A 23,506-nucleotide genomic window follows, 5' to 3' on the forward strand; every position below is an offset into this window, starting at 1 on the left:
GTGAACTGTGGCCACACTATCCTCTCCACAGTGGCCAAAGCCTTCTGTCAAAAGCAAGTTTTTAAATATGTAAATATGAATCTATAACCATCTTTTAGAAAGATTTTTGAAGGAGCCTGTGCTTCCTTACAACCTAGAAGGAACCCGAGCTCCTTAGATGCAGTTCCTCGGGCCTCTAGCTGGCCTTCCTCCTCCATTAGCCTGTAGGCAAGTCAGTAGACACCTGTGTTCCCAGGCACTCCTCAATGGCAGCTCAAGTACAGCGAGCCCCTTGGTGATCGAACAAACAACTGAATGAATAAATCAGTGAATGAATATGGCTATAGAACCTAACCCTATACACGTTGTTTCCAATTAATGCAAAGTGATTATCACAGCCTGTTTATGGCCTTGAAGTCTGACAGCTGGTGGCACTGGGATTAGTTCTCCATCCATACCCTTCCTTCTATTGTGGGGGGATTTAGCACACATACTAATTCTTCAAGATTGGCTTCTCCAGTTTCCCTGAACTCCCTATTGTGCAGGGACTACCTGGATGCTTTGCAGCTATGCCAGAGATTAGAAAGTGGGAGTCAGGAAACTGTGTTAAAACATGTTTATACCCAGGGCTGAGAACTTGATGAAAGATGGAGATCAGAGCACGGAGGAGAAATGGGATGGGGAGGATTATCTAGATTTAATTGTCTGTGATCTTTGTTTGCATTACTACAGATAAGTGAGAGTGGCTTGTATCTAAAAATATAATAGCAATGACTTCACAAGGTTGCTGTGAGACTAAAATAAGTTCGGAAATACAATGAGTTCTCACATGCAGCCATGTCTTACATGCAAAGCAGGCAGTGGACATAGACATTCAATATATTAACTTTTCACCCTAATCTGACTATATTACTTTTAAGTATTATCACTCATAAGCTACTGTGTCACCTCTTCACTGCAACTACAAGATTGCACTTGGATGACTTAATAATTTTTTTTATTTAAAAAGTTGTCAAGGTGTGGCCAAGCAGATTGGCAACACCTGTAACACCAGAAACAAAAAGCCTGAGGCAAGAGAACCATAAGTTCAAGGCTAGTCTGAGCCACACATCAAAACTGTGTCTCAAACATACAATAGATGGTTCAGTGGGTAAAACTGCCTGATATACAAGCATGGGGACCTGAGTTTGGATCCGTGCACTTCTGGGTCTGTCCCAGCAACATGCATCTGTAACACCACTGCTGTGGCGATGGAGACGGGTAGAGCTGCAAAGCTCATTGGCCAGCCAGTCTAGCCATCAGTGTGCTACAGATTCAGTGAGAGACCCTGTCTCAAAAATTAGAGCACCATAGAGAAGACAGCCACCTACATAAACGTGCATCTGCACACAGACAAGCACACATAGGAACACATACACTGTATATTCAAATTCAGAAGACAAAAATGTGGATTTTAACATAGTAGACTCTTTGTTAGGCATACTACATCCCTCTCAACCAATGGACTTTGGCTTTCAAGATTCAAAGGAACAGGAGGCTGTGTTTTCTAGAAAGAGACCGGGCTTATGATGGCAATCATGTGTCACTTTAAGCTTTGACTTCATCTGCTTTGTAGTCTGCCCAAACAGCTTTACTGAGGCTTCTGATCCCTTACATCATTCTGATTGATTAGTGATGTCTGTCACAGGAGGAGTAGGGCAATGCCACAGCCTTGGCCAGGCTTTACGATATAGTTTTACCATGCCAACACTGGTTTTCTTAAATTCCTCTAGCAATGAGAGTTTCATGTGGGAAAAAACTTGGGAGGTCAGCGTTTGATCAACAGACCTGACTTTCAACTCCTCTCTAAATACTGAATGTGCGGAGTCCTTTGCCAGAAAGCTGTTAGAATTATGACTTCGTGCAAACTTAACTAAACAAACATGACTATAGCATACGTCTCGTCTAATGTGGGTTGTCAAGACGTCAAAATCAAAGGTTCTCTTAGCTTAGCAAAGAAAGTGATTTACATCTGCAACAAGCTAATGTGAAGAGCGGACAGGACTGATTTCTCCTGATGTGCTCAGTAACTACACTGCTTTAAGTTTAAGTTTATACTTGGGAAGGACACTTTAGTTTGACTTGGTCGGAGTGGATAAACTTCTTGACATAAACACTCTAAAGCAAACTCTATAACACTGGTACAATTTAAACTATCTGTCCAGCCCTTTCATCTTCTATACACTTATTCCTTTATTAAATCACCATCAATGGTCCAAGTTTTTAAATGTCAGCTATTGTGAGGCTAACAGGCTAGGATCTTATTGCAATTAAAAGTTAGTTTATTAATGGGGAGGCTGAAATAGGAGATCTCCCAGTTCAAGGCTGGCCACAGCAGCATAGTGGGATGCTGTGGGAAATAAGCAAAGATCATTAATATTTACAGTTCACAGAAGGAAGGGAAGCCTTCCTACACGAAGAGCCAAGTCAGCCCCTGAGCCAACCAAGGGCAGGAAATTTGTGCATAGAAGCCAGTATTTCAATTTCTATGGAAAGGATGGTAATCAATTTAGCCAACTAATGGTTGGCCCATTTGATGATATAGTGGGTTCCTAAGTACAGGGCTTGTCCCTACTTTTCAGTACCAGGCATCATGAAGGCAAGTAAGCAGGTGGTCACTCGGAGTGACAGCCCAGTGGAGAATGTGGCAGGAGCTCTGGTTGCCCGGGTTGCATGTGAAAAGCATGCTTGCAGGCAGTTTAAGATCTCTGGGTGTGGCTGACCTTGGGAAGGTCGGTCTCCCCATTGCCACAAGACCCCAGATGCCAAAGAAGCTGAGACATGGAAAATGAAAGGTATATTTAACACATTCTGCACACCAAACACTCTACTGATCACAGGGAATATGTATGAAAGACCAAATCAAAAACCAGGAAGAAACTTACATTTACTAGGAAAGGAAAACATAGGAAGAACTGATTTCAATATAATATGGACAGCTGAATGGGAGACCACATGTCCATGGTACCAGCACTTGGGGAGCAGAGGCAGGAAGATCATGAGTTCACCACCAACCTTGGGAGATATTAAGTTGACACAGTGAACTGAGATCAGCCTGGTACAAAAAAAACCTGTCTCAAAGATCTCACCTCCTAAAAACATGTGCATGTATGTGCATGTGCGCAAGCCTCTGTATGTGTATGTGTGTGTGTGTGTGTCTGCCTGTCTGTCTGTCTGTTATGTATATGTTTATCTGTGTGTCTGTCTGTCTGTATGTATGTTATGTATATGTTTATCTGTGTGTGTGTGTCTGTCTGTCTGTCTGTTTGTCTGGTGTGTGTGTGTGTGTGTGTGTGTGTGTGTGTGTGTGTGTGTATGTGTGTGTGTGTATGTGTGTATGAGTATTAAGTCCATTGTTGCAAAGAAAGCACTTATCTTACCATTTCTGGTATGGGAAATATATATTCTTTAAGATATATTTTAGGTCTTATGTATTATACTTGGAGATTTTATTTTCTTTTAGTCATAAACTTATCTTTATTACACCATAATTAGGCTTTTAAAAATACAAGTTCTATGGAATTAATATTCTGAAAAAGCATCTCGTAATGTCCACATAGGATTTTAGTAGGTGCTTAATAAGAATCCCATGATCTATTTGGCGACTGCTATGTCAGAAAAAAAAACAAAAAACAACAACTGTATTTTTCCATAGGCCTTCCTAGAACATTTGATAAGGAAAGTTAATTGTGGCTCTCAAAGGCTGTGTATGGAATAATGTGTGACAGATATCCACTGGCTCAGTGTTCCACATAGAGGATCAATAAGAAATTGCTATAAATGCATTTTCTTTTACAATAAAGAAGTAGCTCATATTCAAAAGGTGTGTAAGTATGGGGAGGGAAAGAAAATGAATCCAGTCATAGTGAGTTAGACCTATAACCCTAGCACAATCAGAGGCTAAGGCAAGAGGGCCACTGTAAGCCAGCCTGAACTATAGAGTGAGGTCCTGTCTTAAAAAGGAATCGGAAAGAGAAAGCAATAAGGGGCCTATGGAAGAATTTTAGGGGAAGGTAGAAATGAAATCAAACTATGTTATGGTGTGTATATGAAATTATCTCAATAAAACTCATTATTGCTAAGTAGGAAAGTAAGACATAAATACATTAGACATTGAGTCATGCAAGAAGAAAGTAGTACAGAAATATAAAATCCTTGTTGTAAGTAGGGCTAGAGAGGTGGCTCAGCACCCAGGGGATCTGACATCCTCTTCTGGCCATCGTATGTGTCAAGCATATGCCTGATATGCACACATAGATATAGGCAAAACACCCGGTCATACAAAATAAACAAATCATTTAAAATGGACTAAGTGACCAATTGTCAAATAAGTGAAGTGATAGTAGAAGTTTTTAAATAGAAATGGGAAAAACAAAAGAACTGTCAGTGTGTCTTAAGACAAGAGACCACAGATCTGACAATAGCCTTGGAATGAAAAGTCATTGATAAGAGTTAGCCCAGGGCATATTACATCTAGACTTAAGGGGTGTGCAATGATGGAGTAGACATAGGATGAGTCAGGATTCTGTATGTCTAAGAACTCCAGATGGTGCTGAGGCAACTGTCCCAAGGTCTACAGTTTGAAAAACCAAAAAGCAGGCACTGGAGAACTTTTCCTCCAAAGTGAGTTTCAGCAAGGGACAATCAGTGTATTTAACCTCCTTCCCTGCTCCTCTTCGAGGCAAAAGCAGCCACAGGTGATATGTAAATGAATGAATGCGGTTAGACTTTAACAAAGAAAGCTTTATTGACTACAAAGTTTGAGGTTATTATACTTTTCAGAGTCCCAAAATATTATTCTTCTCCTGATTTTTCCCCCTTCTCAGCCATTCAGAAATATCTCAAGCAGGATTTGCTGGCAACCATGTTAAAACAGGCTGCAGAGTGTGCATTTGCTGAGTTTGAGGGTGAGATTCTGCACACATGCATGTATAGCTGACAGTGGCCACCCATCCACCCGATGGGCATCATTCTCTTCTTAAACCTCACCGTATATTTTCATGAAGCATTTTCCCCTAATAGTGTGTTTATATCTTCTTTTTCCTGGAAGACAAAGATATCTACTGCCAGAACAGATGCACAAACTCCACATTCATTTCAGAGTTTACCAGACACAATTCCGTTCCTTTGTTTAGACAACACTCAGTGGCTGTATGGTCAGTGGAGTGTGTTTGTTGAGCAAGCCTTTGGCTTGGCCTGGGAGAAGATATTTGTAATGAGGATTAATGCAGAGAACCAGAGGAGGCTTGAAGAGAAGGGAAGGTGTGGGTTCGAAGGGTAGGAGAGTAACCTGTGAGGCGATGTAACAGTGTAGAGTCCCCGGAATATTTGACAGAAACAGGATTTTATTGTAAAAAGAACAATAGAAAATAAAACTAAGGTGAAGTCACTAGGAAGCCATCAATGACAGACCTGGGTTTAAGAAGTGACAGGTGGAAGAAATTCAAGAGCTTTCGTGTGATGACAGACATGGAATTTACCATATTTCAGAGATAGGGGATCATCAACTAAGGCCAATATCACCGTTTAGTGCTAGTGGGTAGCATGCTGTACTATGGCTGTGTAAAGAGAGAAGAAAGGAGATGAGACATGGCTTAAAGCTGAATGGATCTCTAAGACTCGATACAAACAAGAATAATCACACTGTACCCCAGAATCAAGAAAGACTGCCCCTTTCTGCCACCACCCCCAAATGATAGGAGCCGCATTCCATAAAATGGTGCATGGTATTGGCTGACTATGTCCCATTCATTAATTCCTGAAGGCATGGCTGATCTCTTGTAAGTTGTCTGCAAGTGGTTTTTAATGTGGATTCTAGGGTTTGTGCTCTGAGAATTAGTGAGCACTTTTGTTTCACTTTCTTGAGAACTTTCTTTCCAGATGAAATATAGGCCTACATCCTGTGACTCCAAGTAAAAAATTAGTCCCCAATGTCATCATCTTTTCACAAAAGGGTGCCAATCCCATAGATTCTTACAGACTAACAGACACAGAACCAATTTCTTAGTGGCATTAAGAGCTGAATGGAAAAAATAGATCCAGAATCTCTGGGATTCTACATTTAAGCTAGCATATTCCTCTGTGTTTCCTTAAAAACACATCATGCTAGCAGGTTCGAGGGTAAGGTATGTTTGTTCTGTTTTATGTAGAAGCAGCTGCTGTTGAACTAAGGAACTAGGAAAATAGAAGAAGGTCTGTGGGAGAGAACCTCTATCAATCAGCTCCAGCCTCTCTCTCTCTCTCTCTCTCTCCTACTGTTCGGGAAAAGAAAGCACTGACTAGCAAGAATAAAGTACAGCCCGCTTGCTCCCTCTCTCTTCATCTTGGAGAGCAAAGCAACTAGAAGCTGTTGTAAATATCATAAATGCAAAGGCATTCGACCCTGTCCTGCTCAGTGCTCAGAGTCTTGCTGGACAATAGAAATTGCATTAATGACCACGATTCCTGAGCACTGCAGATAGTTTGAGCATGAAATTCATATTTCTTTATGTGTTTCCTTACATTAGAATAATAGGTAAAATTATAACGATCATGGGAGTCTCATTATAAAACATGTTGTTAAGACACTTTGACGTTTTAGTGCCTTAATTTTGTTACCAAAAGGTCTTCACAAGTTCAACGAGGTCACTTAATTCAAAGTTACTAAAATGTGCAAGATGCTTTGCAAAGAAATCCTTTGTGGGCTAAGTATGTCTAGTCATTAATTTCACAGTCTAGGTTCAGTTTCCATGAGTAACACTGAAACAGATCTTTTGTCAAGCAAACATCTTCTAGCCTAGTATGAGCCTTGCTTAGCATGCCGCCTCTACCTCACTCATTCCTCTGTCATCTGTGTCCTCCGCTTGTCCCACAGATGGTTCTGTGAGGGGAAGGAGCTGTACAACAGTCCTGACATTCAGATCCACTGCGAGAGTGGGGAGCTGCACACCTTGGTCATTGCTGAGGCCTTTGAGGACGACACAGGTCGCTACACGTGTCTGGCTACAAACCCCAGTGGCTCAGACAGCACATCTGCAGAGGTGTTCATTGAAGGTAAGGAGGGTGTGGAGGGGCAAAGTGTGGATGGTCTTCTGGTTATTTTCTTCAGGCATCCTTGCATCCTCTGTATACAATTTTCCAAAAGCAAATGGCACAGTTGTTACATGGGTTAAGCCTTATTTATCCTGAAAAACCACCAACAACAACAATAACAACCAACTTCTTGGAGTACACTGAATTCTTCCTTGAACAGTTCTGACAGTCAAGCATGTACCAACTGTGCCTAATGCCAACACTCTTTTTAAAAAAGAAAATTCTTTGTTTTTACTGTCTAGTCGTTATCCCTTTCCCAGTCTGCCCTCTGACTGTTCCTCATCCCATTCCTCTCCTGGCCCTGTCTTCAGGAGGCTGTCCCCACCCTCCCCACCCCACCAGACCTCCCCACTCCCTAGGGTGTCAAGTCTCTCGAGGGTTAGGTGCGTCTTTTCACACTGAGGTGAGACCAGGCAGTTCTCTGCTGTATATGTGTCAGGAGCCTCGGACCAGCTAGTGGATGCTGCTCAGTGTCTGAAAGATCTTGGGGGTCCAGGTTAGTTAAGATTGCTGGTCTTCCTATGGGGTCACCCTCCTACTTAGCTTCTTCCAGCCTTCCCCTAATTCAACCATAGGGGTCCCTGGCTTCTGCCCATTGGTTTGGTGTAAGTATCTGCATCTGGTTCTTTCAGCTGCTTGTTAGGTCTGTGAGAAGGCAGCTGTGCTGGGTTCCTGCCTGTAAGCACACAGTAACCAACACTCCATATACATTTGAACTTATTTACAATTTAAAGCAATCAATTTAGCACCCCTGCCTCAAGTGAATGAAAACACTGTATCATCCAAAGTTATAAAAGGTTTAGGAAGTCACTCATGGGAGTTAGAGGTGAGGACTACTTTGAAATGTTTTCATTTTTTCTAAATTTGAGCATTGTGCTCTTGTTTGTTGTTGTTGTTTAGACTCCCTTCTTTCCACTAATTAACCGTGAACTTGCATGCATTGGTGGGGATGACTAAAAGCCCAGTGCTGTAAGAGCAGTTGGAGAGAATGGAATGCTTCTATTGGCCAATCTTTTTTTTTAACATGACCATGCCTTGTGTAATTGGGAAGCTTGATTAACGGAAGTATCATTGAGATAATAGAATATTTTTGTGTCAGTGTCAGTATTTTTAAATAATCAGAAAAGTTTTTGCCAAACTTCTCAAATTGCCTTTAAATCTACAACTTAAAGGCTATCCTATAAGTCAATTGCTTCTTAAAATAATAGTTAAACTTTCGAACAAGCATAAAATACTTGAGGCCCCTCTACTAGGTTGATCTTCAGTTTTCAGCTATTTTCTATAATTATATTATACTACTTCATAGGAAACCTTTTCCAAATGTTTCAAAATCTACTATTAATTGGAAATGATATAAATTCCACTGTTTAGACCTTGAGACAACACAGTGGATAGGGCCACTTGCTGTCAAACCTGACAACTTGAATTTGGGACCCATATGGTAAAAAAGAAGAGGCTCCCAAGAATTTGCCCCTGACCTCTGCACTTGCTGTGGTATATGTGGTATACGTGGTATATGTGCCATCAATAGTGTGCACATCACACACCATAGTAATAACGATATGAATAACACAATAATAAAAAATAATGGCTGAATATCCTCTGCCCTGTGTGTGTGTGCGTGCGTGTGTGTGTGTGTGTGTGTGTGTGTGTGTGTGCATGCTTGCATGCGCACCTTAGTCAAAGATTCAAACCCAGGCAAGTCTGCTGCTTCTTTGCTGCCCCAGAATAAGAGGAAGTGCTTCCTAGCCCTGGGGTTGCCATTACCCTTGCCTTGCTCTGGTTTGATACCATTGTCAGGACACAGTAAAGTTTTGTTTTGCTTTGCCTTTGCATCCTCACACATATGTTCGATAACTGCTGTGAAATGGGCACTGGTCCCAACACAAAACTCATATTAGCGAATGCATAGCTGTTCTGGAGCTTACAGTCCAGAAGAAAAGGCCCAGGAAAATCCTTAAAAATCAAGACCTGGCAAGTCTAGGAAGTACTAAAGGCAGTTGATGGGATAGGTGTGTGGAAAACCACTCTGAAAAGGTGACGTTTGATCTAAAAGGAAGGAAAAGCTGGGGAAAGCGTGCTCCAGGCAGAAGGAGCACATGCAAAGGCCTGGGTGGGGAAGCCCAGAAGGAACCAACGGATTCCCAGGTATCTGGACCTCATCAGCCAGGTGATAGGGACTAAAGCAACTTAAAGGTAAAAGGGTTTGTGCTCAGAATTCCAGATTTGGGTCCATTATTTCAGGAAATTCAAGGTGGTGGGAACTTGAAACAGCAGGTCACATGATACTCATAGTCAAGAACAAAAAGACCCAAATGCTTGCAAAGCTTTATATTGCTTAATTCACTTTTTACATTTAGCCTAAGTCCCCTTGCCTAGGGAATGGTGCTGTCCACAGTGGGCTGGGATCTTGTCATGGCCGTTAGCATAATCAGGACAGTCCATCACAGACATGCTTACTGATCAACGTAAACTTAATCAAAACAATCTCTCACATCTTCCAGATGATACATGGTATCAAGTTGGCAGTTAAAACTAACCATTACCCAGGGAAAAAGAAGTGGCTTTGGGAAAGAGGGGCTTGCTAGCAGGGTCCATTCTACTGAGAAGTCAGATGAGATCAAGGAGCAAAGCACTGACTTTAGCAGCAGTGCCGAGCTTTGTTGGTGATTTTTAGCAAGGAGTTCAGAGACAGGGTGTCATTAGATGGGAAAAGTTTGCCAACTGGGGAAGCAGTAGCAGATACTGGATAGTCGCTCAGGAAGGTTTGCCAAGTCACCAGCAGAAACAGTGGCAGTATCTGGAAAAGAGTATGAGGTCATAAAGGATAGTTTGTTTTCAGGCAGGAGTTACTGGAATATGTTTATATGCTGATGAAAAGACATAATGTGGGAAAAAAATTAGATTGAGCAGAAGAAGGGAAGGGTTAAGATGCAAAGTCTTTAAGAGGGCAGAAGAACATGGCTCATCATAAGATGGGGAACAGAGGTGACCCTCCTGGGATACCTAGTGAAGGACTAGTCTCAAGAATATGTAAGTAAGAAAGATAAACAACATGTGAAATAAATCCATCCCAACTTTCTACCACTCCTTCCTCTTACCATTGTAAAATTAATAATAAGGATTGGTATAGCTTCAAGAACTCTGAAGGGGGTAGGGTGGTGTCTCTGAAATGTGGGGTGAACAAAGCTGGATCGAGCTAGACCTTGTGGGCAGGAAGAATGTAGATCTGAAGGAGAGGGCAGAAAGTCAGCATCAGAAGATAGGGAGATTGGACAGGAATGCAGAAGAGAGATACAAGGAGGTAGGTACTGTTTGACATTGGTTTGTATTTGCTCAATGCTAACTAGTGAGATTTGGAAGGACGCCATGATGTTGCTTGGGCAAACGTTCCTTCTGCAGCCGTGAGGTCAACCCCCAAATGCCAGACCACCATAGTGCACCAGTGTCTGATAGCCAATGGATATCCAAGCACATATTCCTTTGGCTAGATTTGAAAATTCATATAGAGAACCTAAGAATATTTAGGCTGTTTTTCATATTACATATTGTAAAATAATTTTCCTAATATTTTTATGGATTGCTCTATGACCTTTAACAGTGGCTCTGTACTTTGAAATCAGATTGTTGTCAGCATCTACAGACTTGATCCTAGAGTGGTGCTGACTGTTCTAAAGATCACGAAAATAGTATTTTCTTTTTTTTAAAAAAATCTACACACACACACACACACAAGACATAAAACCATTCATAGTCTGGCTGCCCTGTGATCCTCTCTGTGTGAATGTATGGGTTGCTGGGAACTGAAGTTAGGGCTTCACACATGCTAAGCATGCACTACCGCACACCAAGCCATAGTTCAACCCAAGTCACTTTAGTATGTTACCATGTCTTATCTTTCTCCTGTGCATCCTTTCCTTCAAATAGTTCTCTACACCTGGTTTGTTTGTTTGTTTGTTTGTTTGTTTGTTTTTAATTTAAGTAATTGTCTCTCAAGTATCTACCTATGTCATAAACATTTCTGAGCAACAGATAACCCATAAAGGCAGACTTGCAGAGGGAGAGAAGAATTACTATCAGGTGAGGGAAAGGACATTGCTAGCACTGTAAGGATTGGATCTGGTCCACCCTGCCATAGCTGTTTGGACACCTGAGAAATAAGGTGATATTGACATTCCACAAGGGCTGGGCAGGTACAGAAAACACCCCAGGGATACTAATGCTTTTCACTATCTTTCTCAGATGATCAATTGCAAAAAGGGAGAAAGAAAACTTTTTTTTTTAAATTTGTCTATGTAAGGACCAAACCGAGGATCTTCCATGTACTAGTCAGGAGCTCTGCCTCTGTGCTAGAGCTACAGTCCAAGAAAGTGTGTCTGTCTGGTTTTGTTTTAAGACAAGAGTTCCTTTTGTAGTACAGGCTAGCCATGAACTCACAAGAATCTGCCTGTGCTAGGATTCAGGTCTAGTCCTGCATCACAATGCCTGACTCCTGGAATAATCCTGTTGTATGTTGTTGTTGTTGTTGTTGTTGTTGTTGCTGTTGCTGCTGTTGCTGCTGCTGCTGCTGCTGTTGTTCAGACAGGGTCAGACTAGTCAAAGCTAGTCTGGGACTCAACTGCTTAAGTAATCCAGATTCACCTTAAATTCAAGGCTATCCTTCCTTCTGCCTCAGTCTCTCCAGTGCTGGAAATAGAAGTGGGGGCAGCAGCAGGAGACAGCACAGTGAGGTGGGAGGGCTCTGAGCAGAACCATTTTGTCTTGAAGTTGATACACAGGAGTAATTATGTCCTGTTCAAGTTGATCCCCTGGACTGGGACTGATTATTAGTACCTTAACTATGATGTTACTGACAGACTAGCCAGGAGGCCGGGAGGCATAGCTGGGTGATAGTGTGCTTGGGTGGCATTCATAGACTGAGTGTGATCTCTGTCACAGCAGGAAGTGAATGAGCAGAGAGATTCCTGGGCCAAGGGAGGAGATTATAAAGCTGTAGGGTGTGACCATGGGCAGAGCTCAGGCAGAGTGAGGGAAGGGGCAGTGGGAAGAGCACCTGGCTGGCCTGGTGAGAAACGGATACCGGGTTTCATGTATGAAAACTGAGGGCACCATGCATTGCCTCCCTTGTTTGGTTTCCACAGTCACCTGGTAACCTGCTAAAAGCTGGCTGGCTATGCCAGTTCCTTTAGGGTGGCTGCATGGTCAAAGTTCTGTGTCTTACTACAACACAATAAAATGAATGGTTCGAGAAGAAGAAGAAGAAGAAAAAGAAGAAGAGGAAGAAAAAGAAGAAGAAGAAGAGGAGGAGGAGGAGGAGGAGGAGGAAATCACACATCCAGCAAGAATGATCTTTTAGTAGAGCCAGCAAGATGGCTCAGCAGGTAATGGAATGGCACTTGCCACCAAAGCCTGGCAGCATGAGTTCAATCCTTAGGACCTACATAAAAGAGTAGATGGAGAAACCTGTCTCTATTGAGATTGTCCTCTGACTCACACATGTGTACTCTGATATGTGTGCTCCCTCACACTAAGTTTCTTAAACAAACAAAAAAATCACTTTTAAAATATAAATCATAACAGGAAAATTATTTTTTTTAAGGAGTCAGGTGAGCATAGCTGTTTTTCTCCCATATTTTTTACCTCTTTTAGACCGCCATAGGACTTTGCTCCCCTTAAAATCCATTTTATGATTCCAATTAAGCTGTTATCTCAGAATAGCTCAGCCCATACTGATAACAGGCTTTCTTAGTTCCTGAGACTTCCTCTGCTTAGCCCCTCCCACCTCTTCATCACTATGTAAGCCTCCTCCTCCTCTTTCTGAAATCTGCTTCTACTGCTTCCGCATCTTTTGCCTGGATTTTCTATGTATCCCATCCCCCAGCTAACCCTGTGGTTCAGTCAGCTCACCACCCCCAATGCCCTGCCAATAGACTCCAGGCTTTTCGACTCTAGCACACCACACCTGGCCTCAAATGTTGCCTCTCCAGCCTCCTGCTAGCTTTCTGCTGCACACTCACTCCACTCCCTGTCCCCAAATAAGTCTTGCAGTTCTCTGACCACCACGTGCTCCCAGCAGAGGCTAAAGGCCAGCTCTGAGCAAGCATGGAACTAAGCACTCCGAGGAATCCAGATCCGCACAGCCTGGAAGATAGTGAGGGAGGGGGAGAGGGAGGGGACGGTTCAAAAACAGAGTGCAGCCTGTCACCACCTGCAACATTACCAATGCAGCTTGGTTCTTCCATTTTCCTGCCTATAAAGTGGTCACTTACTTCTTGGTGAGGTTATAACCGGTTATCATACCCCAAATGTGCGAGGAGCCAAGTTGCCCGCTGTGGTGCGTATTAACCACTCACAGTTTGGAAATTCCTTTTTCAACCTTCCCTTAATTCTCGGGGGACTGATAATTTTTCAGCAGAAAAAATGGCAGGTGACATGCATGGTGTAAACAAGGAGTCCTCAGAATCCAGAGAAGACAAACGATGGCATGTACAGGTAGAATAGCTAGAGTATCCTAGAAAAGTGAGTTACAGAACTGCAGGTACAAAGGAGGAAGCTGAGACATGACAAGGAGACCGCCCGCTCCCTCCACTTGATCCTTTGTGAGCCTTCCTTGCTCCCGACTTACAACAGCAAGCTCACTCCATTCCTCTCTGCCCACACTCCTCTACCAGTTTGACTTTTCCCTGTTTTGCCATATAAGGTATTAAATTCTGACTCCTCTATCTGTGTTCTCCCAAGAATGGGACTCTAAAAGGGTTTGTGTATCTGTTGAATGTCTTTGGGACCACATCCCAGCTTCCTAAGCTGTGTCTGCCAGTGAGTACAGTCAATTTCATGGATCGTGATCATGTGACTTGCAAATGCTGGAAGTCTGGCGAAGAAATCCGTGAAGTCTGTAAGATGTCAGATTTGAGGAGTTCTCTTTTAAACTAAGACATCTTCTTGTGCCTTTATAGGAAAGGTGTATGCTAGGAAAAAATTAACCTGACATAAGAGGAGGACAGCTCTGGGAGGGAAAGAAATGGAAAGACAGGAGCCTTCTGGGTAATACAGGAGCCAGGTGAGGAACGCCCACGCCCACACCGGAAGAAGTGGGAAGGGACAGAGCAAACATTCCAACCGAGTTACTTCAGCATGACTGTTTTCAAGGTCAACAAAAGACCTGAGAGACTGTACTGCAGTGTGGGCACTATAACATTCAGATGAAGAGTTGGAAAGCTGCTTCCAATTAACAGTAGTGAAGACAGCCCACCCCATGTGATCTCCCAGGGTTAAAGTTTAAAACCATGGCATTTTTCCACAAAGACACTCACATTTGTCTCATAGTTGTCTAGCCATGTGAAAGGATGGCTGAGATGGCCAAAGAGATTAAAAAGGAAGCTAATAATAAATTGTGAGCACAGTGGCCTAAAGGAAGCTATTAATAGTACCTTTAAAAGGCTATTTTCTGAAGAAACAGCAATAAAAAGTGATGCGACACTGATCAGCCTCAATTTTGATGTGTATTTATAGCACAAATAAGACTTTTCAGGTTGTTGCTGTTTCTAAACGAAGACCATTATACTCTTTGGAACTCTTGGAGATGCTGGCACCACTCATGTCCTAACTGTCTCATGATCTTTAATGTCTTCCAGGAGCCAGTTCCACGGACTCTGACAGCGAAAGCTTATCTTTCATATCAAAAGCTGGAGCCATGCCACAGTGAGTTGCCTTTGGGTCCCCTGATAGCCCTTGTGACAAAGAGGGGTGACAGAGCCACTGGGTTTTGATGCCAGGAGTGCTGGGATGGGAATGGTCAAGCCATGTCCATCGGAGAGAGAGAGTGCTTAGACTTGGGACACAATTTTTTACTTTGTATGACTTTAAACTGTGGGGATCTATCTCAACATCAGCATGCCAAAACCCAGCCAAGTGCTATGTTAGCTGCAAAGACAGCCTTGGAGCTGATTAAGTAAATGGCAAGACCAGTCACACTGAGAGAAAAACCAGTTAGGTCCGGATGAGAATCAAAATGTGTAATTGAGTCAGAAATGGATTTTCTTTTTATTGGATAAAGGTTTTGTTGGTGGTGGTTTTTGCTAGTTAAACCTTATATCTGAAAAGGCCAAAATTTGCTTCTCCCTAGAGAGACATGCGTTATTTAAAAAGTGTTACTGTCTCCTCTATTTTACAAAAGTATAGCCAAGTCTACCTGAGTTGGTAGAAAATTCCATTAATGGTGAGATGTGCTAACAAATGTTTTTTGTTGCTAGTAAATATATAACAGTTATCTCTATTTAAAATGCTAATTTCCCTGATTAGATCTTACACATTAATACAAGTACTTTACTGTAAGACTATTACAATAATAAAATAATCATATATTATTTGAAAAATCGTGTCCAGTCAACATCAGATAATCACCATTGCTAATGAAGATTATACATTTGTACATTTTTTTCTGATTTAAATTAGAATTCAAATGCAGAGATTTCACACACTGAGCCAGGCAATGGACTGATTCCCCTTGGTCTTTCTCTTCTACAACACTAAAGTCCCAGGACTAAGAGAAGACAAAATTTCTCAACAAAAATTAGAAGCCAGCAAAAGCGACAGCTGTTAGCCCTAAAATAAACACTAAAACTGAGTTAAATATAGGACCCTAACCGTAAAGATGTCAAATATTTGCTAACTGATAGAGATTGAAGCTTTCCAAGATTCTATTTTCTCTTGGGATTTAAACAAATACTACCTTACTAATCCTTATCAGTGTGAGTTGCCTCTGGCTCATTTTCTTTCTTCTGTGTGTGTATTAAAGTCAGTTCTACCCAGGTCCTGACCACACAGCTCTTTTGGCAATTTGTTTTGATAAGTTCCAACTTCTGAAACAAATTTTAATGGAAGTAGACCGGGTCTACAAAAAGAAACCCAGGTCTTCTGTAAAAATATTTTAAAGACTAATTGCTAATTTATAAAAACACAAACACAAAACAACAACGAAAACAAACAGCTTCTAACTAACACTCGCTTCCCTATTTTCCAGAGCTCAGAAGAAAACAACGTCCGTTTCCTTAACGATAGGATCCTCAGCTCCGAAAACAGGAGTGACCACAGCTGTGATTCAACCCTTATCTGTGCCTGTCCAACAGGTAATTGTACCTCCAGCCACCAAGGAGCTGAGTTCAGGAACAAGCAGGCTGTTCTGTTTTATGAATACGAGTTCAATTCTAACTGACAAATTCCCATGCAATATTTTCTGAGGAAAAAAAAAATACCTACAATCGAAGGAAGAAAAAACTAATGGTTAATGTTGTCATATTTGCTCATTAAGAATAATCTGTAATCACAGCCACACTACCAGGAAGTCACCAGCCAAGCTCAAATAGGAATTTCTGAGCTGATAATGACGTAAGCCTTAGCTCTGACTGTCCTCTCTGTCCTTTCTTTCAGTTAGCCTATCTCATTAGCTTATTTATTTAAAGAGACCAATAACATTCACACACCAACCAAAAACTTTTCCCATCTCAGAAGGCCAAACAGTATGGCTTAGAAAAAAAATTAAAATTGTTTGATTTCACTATACTGTTTTTAAATATTGGTTTAGAGTCTGTGTGAGACTGTTTTATCGAAGAAAGAACAAGTTCTAGGACGGAACTGTAGTAGGTTTACTTTCCAAACACCATCAGCATTACTCCTTAAGTAAAAGACAAAATCAAATGTCTGTAAAGAATTGATATGATGTGAATCTATAAGTCCAACAGTAGTAGTAGGTTTCCCGGACACTCCTGGTAAGTAAACCCATCCCTAGTTAAAAGATTTGTCTCGTGTACATCCCCACGCCTTCCATGAGTTCTTATTACTCACAATATTATCAGAATCATAACAACTACCACATGCCATACATAGTAACATGTAAGAGATGAACTTTAGGGGAAAGACATTTGTGTTCATAAACCAACAAGAATAAGTGACCCAGAACTGGCAGCCATGATAGGTATTTCCTTTAAACCACTGAACTAGAGTTTTCATTCAAAACTAGAGGTAGCCTTAACTCAAGAGCTTGGCTTTTAGTTATCAACTAGAATTTATTTGAATGCTAACCACTTTGCTAGATATTTAATAGCAGAAAGCAGAAGTCATCAGCGCCCCCTCCTTCCCAGTCTGGCTGGGCAAAACTCTAGAAGCCTCTCAATATGACCAAATGTATTGTGAGATACAGATGAAAAGAACATACATTGATGTATAGATGCAAACACTACAGTGATGTGTAGAGTACATTGTCAATGGCTTTATTTACAAGAACTCCGAGTAATGAGTCCTAGTTTACAGATGAGAGGCTGAAGTGCTCATCATTTCTTCCTTACAGCCAATGAGAAGAAATGTTTAATATATGGGAGCCAGAGTTCCTGGGTTCGATTCCCAGCTCTACCCATTTACTGAAGGGACTTCGAGCAAATAGCATAACCTCTCTGGGCCTAATTCCCTTGTCGAAAACTGGAGATGATAAGACCAGCAGTCTCCCAGGGGTGTTGTGAAGAGTTTCTTAGTTAGTTTTTATAGGACGTTTCAAACAATGTCTGACCCAGGGTAAGGCTATAAAAGTGTTTGTGTATGCTTTGGATGTCCACGATAGTGAAAAGTGAGACACAGACCTCCCTCCTGAAACATAAGCCAGTAAAATGTATTCCTGGGACAATGAATAAGATCTGTCACTGCCATAGTATCTCCACCGCACTGTGGTGTCACACAGTGTGTTCAGACAAATGTGATCAGATGGCTATCGGTTTATAAGTAAGTCCAGATTGCCTGAAAATGAGCAATTTCACACACAAAAGAGTTCCATTCCCTGCTTTTTATTTTCCATTCATAACTCTGAAAGCTTTTACCTCCCCTGAGATGACTGCTGTTCAGTAACAGTTTCAGTACCTACCTTGAGATTTTTTATTTTTTACACATCAATAAATGAGTTTTATTCTTTCACTCATAACTTCTATCTCCCTTTACTGACAGAGTTCACATTAAAAACAAGATCGGCAGATGTTCCCATTACTTACCTTACCCTCCATTGCCCATAGTTTATCCTTTTGATTCAATGAATCCGGACTGTATTTTAAAATAAAATATAGCGTCTGTGAGACTGTCTGAACAGACCCCTGTGGAAGTCCCACACACAGAAATCCATTTGGTAATAGCATTTAAAAGCTCTCAGATTCCCCCAGGACCCAGGGAGCTCTTGCCTCCAATATCCTTTTGACCAAAGAAGAGTAACAGATGTGAAATTAGGGGGCAGAACAATGTCTGTACTGTAAGAGTAGACTAGCGGGTAACGTGTGGCGACACTCCCGTACCCTGGAATCACTCGCGTGGAGCAATCCCCATAATGAAAGGCTTCTTTAGCTCATCCCTTCAGAGATTTATAGGTTGAGAATCTGATCCATGTGTCTCTGCTCTTTCAGGTTCATAGTGCTGCTTCATATCTCTGCCGACCTGACGGAACCACCATGGGCTGCCTTCTTCCTGTTTTTACTAAGGTCTGACATCTGGAAGTCTCATTCTCCATGTTTTCTTTAGTGCTTAAATTTCATTCACATGTGACTTTATGTAGCAGCCCTTAAGATTTGAAATGAAGATATTAATAGGCAGATCACCGTGGTTACCTTAGGGGATAGGTAGGTATTCATTGAATAATGACTGTATGGCTGTTTTCTTATGCAAGACTGAGAAATGTGGTTGGACGCAGGTGAAGCAGATGTCTGACTTAATGGGAAAGCTAAGAGAGGTATGAATAATTCAGAATTTAATTTATTTCCTTTCTTTATAACTGGGCATGATGGCATATAACTGTGGCCCCAACACTTGGAGGCAGAAGGGCAAGGGTTTTTAAGCGTTTGAGGCCAGGACTGGTCTGTACAATGAATCCCAAGAATCAATCAGGTTACTTTGTTACTACCAGGGAAACCTCTTGAAAGATCTAGGAAGCTTTACAAAACAAAAGCAAACAAACAAAAAAACCAACAACCCAAGCAAACAAACAAACAAAAAAACTGATTTTCCATTTGTTTTAAGTTGGAGGTTTACATTGCAAGTTGAAGGAGTCCCATGCCATTCTGACAGGAGTCAGAAATCTGTCCATGCAGATTCTCTTTCTTTCTTTGTGTTTTTTTGGAGAGAGTCTAAAACTTTATTGATGGACATTTTAAAAGGCCAAATAAGAGGAAAAATAAGCCATTCTCATGTAGAAAGACTAATGAAGTCCTTAGTCCCCTGACATAGGGTATCTCTGATGCAAATTTTGCTGAACTCCCAACAAGTTTCTTGTTTCTATCCATTTGTTTGATATAGAATTTAGTAGCCTGGTTCTAAAAGTTATGTTGTATGGGGAGTTGGGGGGGGGGTTACTGTAAATAGCCAGGGTCCTACTAAAAAAATAAAAGGGGCACCATTATGGAAGAAATGAACTTGCCTTATAAGATACTAAGGTACCCTAAAGGTCTGTTATCTACATTAAAAGTTTAGCATCCATAATCTGAAATGCTTTAAAAACTAAAATGTCGTATTTTGACTGATGCCTGAATGGAAGATCCTATCACGCACAAAGTGACAAATCTCAGTCCATGTGCAGGTGTACTATAAACACTGTATAAAATTCCCTTGGGATATGTGGATTAGGTATTCAGAAAACATTACTGAATTTCATGTTTGCTTGTGCCCTGCCTTAGTGTATTTTCTGTTGCTATGATAAACACCATGGCCCAAAGCAACTTGGGGAGGAAAGGGTTTATTTGGCTATGCGTTCAAGTCACAATCCAACAGAGAGGGAAGTGACAGCAAGTAAGCAAGCAGAAATCAAGGAGGAGTTGTGCTTTCTGACTGGCTCCCTAGCTTCTGCTCAGCAAGCATTTTTGTATAACCCAAGACTCCTTGTGGAGGGATTGGCACCACCCACAGTGGCCTGGACCCTCCTACATCAATTAGTAATCAAGAAAATACCACACTGTCCTGCCCACTGGACAGTCTGATGGAGGCAACCCCTCAACTGAAACTCAATGGGTAATTCCAGGCCAGCAGAAGCTAACTAGGAGAGATCCGATGCCCAAGATATCCCCATGTCTGTGTAAACACTCCAGTATTTAAAACAAATCCAAATCCCAAATCCAAAACACTTTTGGATAAAAGGCGTGAGTCTCCTCAAATTGCTGAGGAGTCAGAATAGCAGAGATATTTCAATAACTGCAGGCACGTAGACACACTTGGGGACACAGTGAATTCTTTTAGTAAGATAAAAAAATAAAATAAAATAAATGGAACTCCATACTTTTCACAAAAAAATTCCAAGTACACTGAAGACACATGAGAAAACCACTCTGAAATCCTCTGTGGGGAAAGGCTGAGTGGCTCCCCGAAATCCTCAGTGAGGACGCCTGAGTGGCTCATGGGCATCATTCCTGGCCTCAGGATGCTGCAGTCAAAGAGTGCTGTGAGTTCAAGATAAGCCTGGGCTAGGGAGTATGAACCCTCTCGAGAAAGGAAGAGAGAGATGGGGAGAAGGAATTTCTGTCAGGTCACACCAAAAGCAGCTTTGTTATCTTTGTGGGGGTTGGTGGGGAGGGGAAGGTTTTATTTTCCCTCTGAAGCCTGACTGAATCCAAGCTTAGTAAAGGCCTCTTTCCACAAGTCACCCTTTTCCCAGTGAGTGTAGAAAACAAATGGTATCTGTTGAAAAGCCCCTCCAAAAAAAAAAAAGAAAAAGAAAAAAAGAAAGCTAGAAACAATAAAAGCCAAAGAAATCCTTTAAGAGCCTGACAAACCTCAGTCTCTGGTACAGATATTTTCTTCTGGTGCTTTGAGCAGGGACCGCCTAGAGGGACCATGCTCACAGTCAGCATGAAGTATAAGAGTTTTTCACAGCCAACTTCCCAAGGACATCTCTGGAAGACTGTGTTAAGTCATGCATTGCTAACCATGACTCATCGGATTTAGGGGCACCTTAGGCTAACACACACTTTTAGCCCAGGCTAGCCTCCAACTCACAATCTGCCTTCCTCAATTTTCTCAGTGCTGGGATTTTAAACATTGCACCACTATGGCCAACCCTCCCATGACTCTTCATTTAAACAGATCAAGTCCATATTGAGCGTCCAGGCGGAGGAACACAAAGGTACCATTTAGTTTTCCTTCATCCCAAGGTCAAATGCTTCCTCTGTCATGGCCTGGCTTGTGTAAACGTGAGATTCCTTCCTGGACACCTAGAACATGCTGAAAATCTAGAACTGAAACCTCAGATTCATCTGCTGCAATCCAACTGCTAGGACACAGACACTGTTCACAGTTATCTTACTCCCACCACCACCACCACCACCACCACCATCATTACCACACATATAAATCAAATCATGAAGTGTTCTGTGTACTAACAACATGGCTGGGAAATACGATATTTAATATATGTTGCTTTTTTAAGAAATGAAAGGCAGAGAGTGTGTGGAAGTGGTGTGTGCATCTCTGTCCTCTAACCTGGTGCCTGGTGTGGCATGCCTGCTTTCTGCTGGATACATCTCCTCCCTGCAACTGCTTTCTCCTTTTTTCTTTAAGCAGCTTCCCTCTGTGGTCTGCAGCATCCTTTTTAGGCCAGGCTTTAGTGGAGCAGGTTTAGACAATGATCCTGCACCTGCTCTTAACTCAGATGACACTTGGACTCATCACACTGATCCTCTGGCATTCCTCTTGTGCATGGCAGTGACAGTGCATGGCAAGGGGACTCTTCCTGTCAAAGGAGTACCTCCATCTATTTCCTCGTGTTTCTCTATAAGATTCACAGCATGGGTAACAAGGATGGTCACAGGATGGCTAACTACTCCAGAGGGCTGTTCTTTCCTTAGACCCTTCCAAGGAACCACAATGCCAAGTGAACATGATCTGTGTTGACAGGTCTTCATATGGAGCCGGAAGCATCCAGGGCTCCCAGATTCCACACTGAATTATGATTCAGATGGCTAAGCACAGCTTCTGAAGGTTGATTCTCATCATTCTGAGGGCTTCTCCTTGTTTGTCTTAATGGCTTACTGGGCTTAACCATCTATGATGCATGTGCCTCTGTGTGTGTGTGTGTGTGTGTGTGTGTGTGTGTATCTGTCTGTCTGTCTGTCTTTGTGTCTGTGTGTCTTTGTGTCTGTGTGTCTTTGTGTACACATGTGCATGCCTCTCACTACAGTAGAAGGCAAGCTGGAACTGAAGTCTAGGAGCAAGCATAGATTTCTGTTGCCCGTTATCAGTAGGTATCTGTGCTTTTGCTATCTCTTTTGCTTTTAAACACAAAGGGAAAAAGCCACATGGTTTTAGGAATAAATCCAATCTCCTTTGATGCCTAAAAGCTTAAACATGAAAAATATTTGGGTGTCATTTGTTATATACCAGAACTAGCTTCCTGGAGATATTTCATAGGTTGGCTCATAGAAAGCTGGACCGCACACTGTGTTCTGAAACACTAAATTAACTCATCTCTGGCTACATTCATGAACTACAAAACATTTACTTAAAAGTCAGAGATTTTCTAGAGCTAGCATCATGTCCCATCTGATAAAGGCACTTTTTTTTTAACCAAGCCTGAGTTTATTCCCTGAGACCCACATGGTAGAAGGAGAGAACCAACTCCCGAGAGTTATCCTCTGGCATGTGTATACCTCAGTCGCACACACAGTGAATAAACAAATATAGTAAAACATGAAAAGAGATTCAAAGCCAGCTACTTGTTGCACTTTAAAACACAAATGGAAAAAAGAATGCAATCATTACTTGATTTTTTTTTTTTAAGAGTAAGTCTCAGGTAGCCCAGGATAGCCTCACATTCTCAATATAGCTGAGGATCACTTTAAGGTTGTGATCATCCAGCATCTACTTCTGTCTGTACTGAAAATAAATGAGATTTCAAGCGTAGTAAGAAAGCTCTCTTCCATCGATTCTACAGCTCCAACCCCAGTAGCTGATAACCTTAAACTTTTCACACACACACATATATATGTATATGTGTGTATATATATATATATATATATATATATATATATATACATATATATATATATGATATTCTCCTTACTGTCCAAAACCAGACATTATTCTTATACTTTAATAATTCATAGGAAAATACTATAGGCTTTTAGACTATGCACAGCGCTTTAGCACACACCCTACGGAACATTTGCTAAATCAAATGCTGCTTTTACTTTTTCCTGTTTGCTGTAAGATTTGTGACTCACTGTTATTCCCCCAGACCCTTAAAACACAAAACAAAACAAAACAAAACTGCCCAAAGTCCACACACTTCCTGTTGAAGTCTGTCCATTAGCTTGTTTATAGGTAAGGTTTCTTTTGTTTTTGTTTTTGTTTTTTAAATCGTACTTAATTATTTCAAAAGACCGACATGCTTATGTAAATCTAGTAA

General features: G+C 41.5%; 1 protein-coding gene across 2 annotated transcripts in view; it reads left to right on the top strand.

Moving 5' to 3' along the window:
• Palld (palladin, cytoskeletal associated protein) overlaps positions 1-23,506 on the top strand; it is a 406,494-nt gene that overhangs the window by 192,967 nt on the left and 190,021 nt on the right. For both annotated transcript variants that reach the window (XM_021170928.3, XM_085843945.1), the window contains exons 3-6: positions 6,872-7,050; positions 14,724-14,790; positions 16,112-16,217; positions 18,525-18,599. In XM_021170928.3, the coding sequence (XP_021026587.1) occupies positions 6,872-7,050; positions 14,724-14,790; positions 16,112-16,217; positions 18,525-18,599 (427 nt within the window). The remainder of the gene's footprint in view (positions 1-6,871; positions 7,051-14,723; positions 14,791-16,111; positions 16,218-18,524; positions 18,600-23,506) is intronic.

Source organism: Mus caroli, unplaced genomic scaffold (genome assembly GCF_978045245.1).
Source record: "Mus caroli unplaced genomic scaffold, Mus_caroli_1 scaffold_10, whole genome shotgun sequence".
Lineage (NCBI taxonomy): Eukaryota > Metazoa > Chordata > Mammalia > Rodentia > Muridae > Mus > Mus caroli.